This window comes from Saccostrea echinata, unplaced genomic scaffold (assembly GCF_033153115.1).
Source record: "Saccostrea echinata isolate AGI-Se365-2 ecotype Australia unplaced genomic scaffold, CSIRO_AGI_Sech_v1 ptg000004l, whole genome shotgun sequence".
Taxonomy (NCBI): domain Eukaryota; kingdom Metazoa; phylum Mollusca; class Bivalvia; order Ostreida; family Ostreidae; genus Saccostrea; species Saccostrea echinata.
In genome coordinates this window covers 7989068-7993984 of record NW_026889753.1, presented here as the reverse complement: position 1 = coordinate 7993984, position 4917 = coordinate 7989068, and the positions used below count along the sequence as shown (strand labels likewise).

At 37.3% G+C, this 4917-nt stretch overlaps 1 protein-coding gene across 1 annotated transcript; it reads left to right on the top strand.

The window, feature by feature from the left end:
- Positions 1-322: 322 nt before the first annotated feature.
- On the top strand, positions 323-4613 carry LOC133179099 (centromere protein J-like). The gene has a single exon (XM_061313838.1). The coding sequence runs from the start codon at positions 323-325 to the stop codon at positions 4412-4414; it is 4092 nt and encodes a 1363-aa protein (XP_061169822.1). The 3' UTR covers positions 4415-4613.
- The last annotated feature ends 304 nt before the right edge of the window (positions 4614-4917 follow it).

Sequence of the window (4917 nt, the reverse complement as noted above, 5' to 3'; positions counted from 1 at the left end):
TTGTCTAATCCGGATGTTGTGTAATCCAAAATCTTGCTTAATACGATGTTAATTTTATGTCCATTTCAGTAACTTTATTTGTTTAAAATGTTGTCTAATCCGAAATGTTGTGTAATCCGGTCATTTTCTTTGGAACCAGTAGTGTCTGGATTAGACAATTTTTACTGTATATTCAAGTATAGTTTTTTTCTCTTTTGCAGGGATTAAGATGGAGAAATTGGACAGATAAAATGAGTCAACATGTCACCAAATCACATCATTGATAAGGAATCCAGAGTCATTACAAATTCTATTTATATAAAGTTGTCTTCAAAACAGGAAAATGAATTCTAAACAGAAGGAAAGTGCACAAAGATCTGGAGTCCTGGTGGACTTTGAAGCAAAACCAATAGGAAAAAACTCATCAGTGAATCCAAATGGACCCCATTCTATACCAGTGTCTCTCCAAAACACCCTACAAAGCCAGACAATGGGAGAATATTCTAGAATGCTCCCTAACATGTTCTTACAAACTATCAATTTTGATGCAGCTTTCCATCAACTGGGTCTGAGAGGTAATGCTTCAGGAGTCATGAATGATGACCAAGATAATGATGAAGAAGATTCTGAGGTCAATCCTTTGGAGAGACAACAGGTGATGGAACAAGCGCTCCTGTTACAGCGATTCAAGGAACTCAGGCAATGGCAGATGCAGCAGCAGGAATCCTTGATGAATCAACAGAAACAGCAGTTAGAACTATTACGCAAAGAGCAGATGGTAGTCAAGTCTGTGATTAGTAAAAACAAGGACTCTAAGAAAGGGGGAATGGCACTAAGTGATGATGCACTTACCAGGACTCCACCACATTCCCAAAGATTCACAAGGCCCAGGGAGATACAACACAACTCTAGAGCAGCAGAAATGTACAGTTCCAAAAATTTACCACAACAGGAACCAATGCATAGTAGTGGGCAGCTCCCAGTCCCAGTGATGTATGTTCCATTTAATGATGATAATGATGAAATAAATACTAATCCTGATTTGTTCAGTGACACAAATTCTCGCACAAGTGAAATGACTGAAGAAAGACTTTACAGAGAGGAAATGATTCAGAGGAAAGTGAAGTCACCAGAAGTTGACGATGAACATGAAGATGATGATGATGATGCAGAGGAGGTAGATGATGATGAAGAGGAGTTAGATGAAGACCAGATAGAAAATCTGTCTGATTCTGATTTAGAGGAGGGAGATTTTGAGGAGGAGGAGGATGAAACTGAAAGGGAGATAACTGACCCTGATGAGAGACCAATTCTAGTCACCAAAACATTTGAGGAGCTGTTGGAAGAACAGTTAAAAGCTGAAAGTGAAAAGAGGAATTCTGAAAATCAGAAAAGTGTGGACAGTCCAAGGCACCAGTTCTTAAAGAAAGGAGAGGGTACTGCAAGATATGGTTCTGCAAAAGAGAGGAAAGGCAATATAAGACCTCCTCCAAGACCCCAACCTGAACAGACTCTGGTTTTGAAATCAAATACCAGTAAACAACCAGAAAAGATTGCAACAAAGAATGGATCACTTCAAACAAATGCAAAAACTTCAAAGACAAACATACAAAAACATAATGAACAGAAAAAAGGTGAAAAGATACTCAGAGGTGCTCAACCTATTATGACCAAACCAACAGCATCTAAAAACACAAATGATGTCTCTAAAAACATTAAAGCTTCTAACACCCAGAGTCAAATGTCTAATAAGGTCAGCCAGGAAAATAGCATGAAACAAGAGGGAAATATTATCAAGAAGAAAAATGTTCAGAGAAGGGATTCCATCCCAGATGATGCATCCTTTGTTGGTAAACTCAGAGAAAGAGAGATCAAGGAAGAGTTTGAGAAAGGTGACCTTGAAGAATTTGAACTGCTGGAAAATTTGGCTGACAATATGTCATACTGTAGTAACACATCTGTAATGGTTCAGAGAATGGAGGACAGGATAAAGGAGACAAAGAAAAGACAAACAACATTGTCATTAAAACCTCTCTCACAAACTGTAAAACCAAATGTACAGAAGAATGAGCAAACAGACAAGACAGCTCCAAAACCAGTTACAATTCCAACAGCTTTAACAACAGTAACAAGATCAGAATCCCCTATGTTAGCTAACAAAGAGCTACCTAAGTCAACCATGGAAGAACCTGAAAGTGAAACTGTAGGCAGTGATGAAGAGACAGAGTCTGATGATTCCGAGTCAAGTGACTCTGACACTGAAACAAGTGAACAGGATGCAGAAAGTGACCTTGATCAAGAAAACGTTAAGGACACTGCCAAAGAGGACAACAATCAAAATGCTGAAGAAGAAAGAGTCATGTCTCCATCAAAGTTAATGAAGAGAAAGATTGCACAGAAGGATAAATCAAGTCCCGTTCCTCAGCTCACAAGAGAAAGAAATGTTCTCCATTTGTTTAAGAGTTTGGGTGTTGAGAAAACTATTGAAATTAAAACTGACCACATTAACGATAGTAATGACCTAAGTGAAACTGATGATAGTGAAAAAGACTTTCAAATGCATAGTAAATTGCTTACCAGAAGCACTGAAGAAAGTGACAGTGAGGGAAGCTTGGTTTCTTATTCAGACTTAAACATTAAGAAAAACAAAGATGAAAATAAAGACAAAGCAACAGCTAGAAAAACAAATGTTCTTGAATATGATGATGAAGAGGAGTGGGGAGAAACAACATTGACGTCCCACTCACCCCAGGCCTCTAGTCAGAAAACCAAACCTGAGGAGAGTGACACACCACCAACCTCAAAACTGATGACCAAACTTTTCCCAAAATTGAAAAAGGAGGAACCTAAAGAGACAAAGAACCAGGGCAATTTTCATGTGAACAATGTTTTGCCGTCTGAAGGTGTTCAGTCAAAGTTGTTACGAGAGAAACTGGCAGAGTTAGATAAAGAGATAGAGAAATTTAGGAATGAAAATGTGAATCTTCAGAAATTAAGGAAAGAAAGAGAGGAAGGTTTATCAAAGCTTAAGAAGGAAGTTTCTGATTTTGAAAAAGAGAAATCAGAAGAGTTGAAGAGAATCCAAGAATATAAAACAGAAGAGATGAAGAAACTGAGACACGAAAAGAAGGTGTTTGAACAGTTACAAAAAGCTAAAAGAAATAACCCAGATAAAAAAGAGAGAGAGGAAATAGAGATGTTGAAAACTCAGCTGAGAGAACTCCAGGAAGAGCTGAAAAGAAAGGAATTAAGGTGGGCGTCTAATGATGCCAGAACAAAAGAAAAACTTAAACAGCTTGAACAGGAGAATTCACAACTGAAGGAGGAAATTAAAGCAATGGAAAGAAAACGCCTAGAGTGGCTGCAGAAAGAGAAGAATTTACAAGAAAAGAACACCCAAGGAAAAGGTGCTGTGTCTAAATCTGCTGCAAGGCAACATGGTATATCAACATCAGCTGACTTTCAGATGACAGACTCTGATGAAGAGAAAGATCCTGTGAGAGATGTTCCCATCAACAGACCAGCTAGTTCTATGTCTTCTCAATTCTCACACAAGTCTGATTCAAGCAGGCCACAGTTTGATGAAAGATCAGCTGCTCTAAGGCAAAGATCTGTCACAGGTTCAGGGAATTTCTACACAGCACAGCCAGAAAACACACTAAATCCCAAAAATAGGCTGAGTGAAAACTCCCAAACCATGAAGGAGGACGTACCAAGAGATGATCCTGTTGTCTCTGCAGTTCCACAGGACACAAGTATGTATACAGAAAGTGGCATGGATGGTTCTTACCTTGAATGTGTTCCTAGAAAGACTGCTCAGAAATATTCCATCGATCGCTCAGTCATTGATAAAGGGGATAAAAGATTCCGAGAAATTCAACATCCTGATGGAAAAGTTGAAAAAACCTACAGCACAGGAGTTCGTGAAATTTTGTTTCCAAATGGTACAAGGAAAGAAATTTCTGCAGATGGAAAATCTGTGGTTGTGTCTTTCTGTAATGGTGATGTGAAACAAATAACTGCAGATCAGAGAGTTATATATTATTATGCTGAAGTTCAAACAACACACAGCACATATCCAGATGGACTTGAAATTATACAGTTTCCAAACAACCAAGTTGAGAAACACTATCCAGAAGGCACAAAAGAAATCATATTCCCAGATCAGACAATTAAATACCTGTTCTTGAATGGATCCGAAGAGAGCATCTTTCCTGATGGAACAGTGATTCGGGTGGACAGAGATGGGACCAAGACTATGGAGTTTCCAAATGGACAGAAGGAGATTCACACTCAGGAATACAAGAGAAGAGAATATCCAGATGGAACTGTTAAGACAGTGTATCCGGATGGACGACAGGAAACCAAGTATTCCAATGGCAGGATCCGAGTGAAAGATCGTGATGGCAATGTTATTATAGATAGGAGATCATAGCTTACTTCCTGTATTTTTTTTAACTCTTATTGACTAGATATTCTTGTTTTATAATTTATGCATTATGCACAACCAAGTTGATATTCTGTAATCAATTTAAAATATCTCTCCTATAAAAATAAGTTATTTTAAAGAAAGAAAATATTAGTCATGACAGATTATTATGTGTGCAGTATATATCTGTAGAAATGTTTGTAAATTCTCCACTGTTATTTATATTCAGTTAAACTTTATTTTAATTATTGTACGATATAGTTAATTAGTGCATTGAACATTTCAGTGCTAAATGTTGAAATGCTAGGAACTATTTATTATGTACTTCATAGTATGAATGCCTTTCAGTAAATTTACATGTATTATCATGGGCTTTTTCAGCAATAATGTGATTACTGTGAATAAACTTGACTTTTAAAACAAGATACATGTATTAGACATTCCAATGAATTTCTGTGCTTGGTAAAATTTATTTCTCTATTTAGTAACAATTACTGCTGCACTCCTGA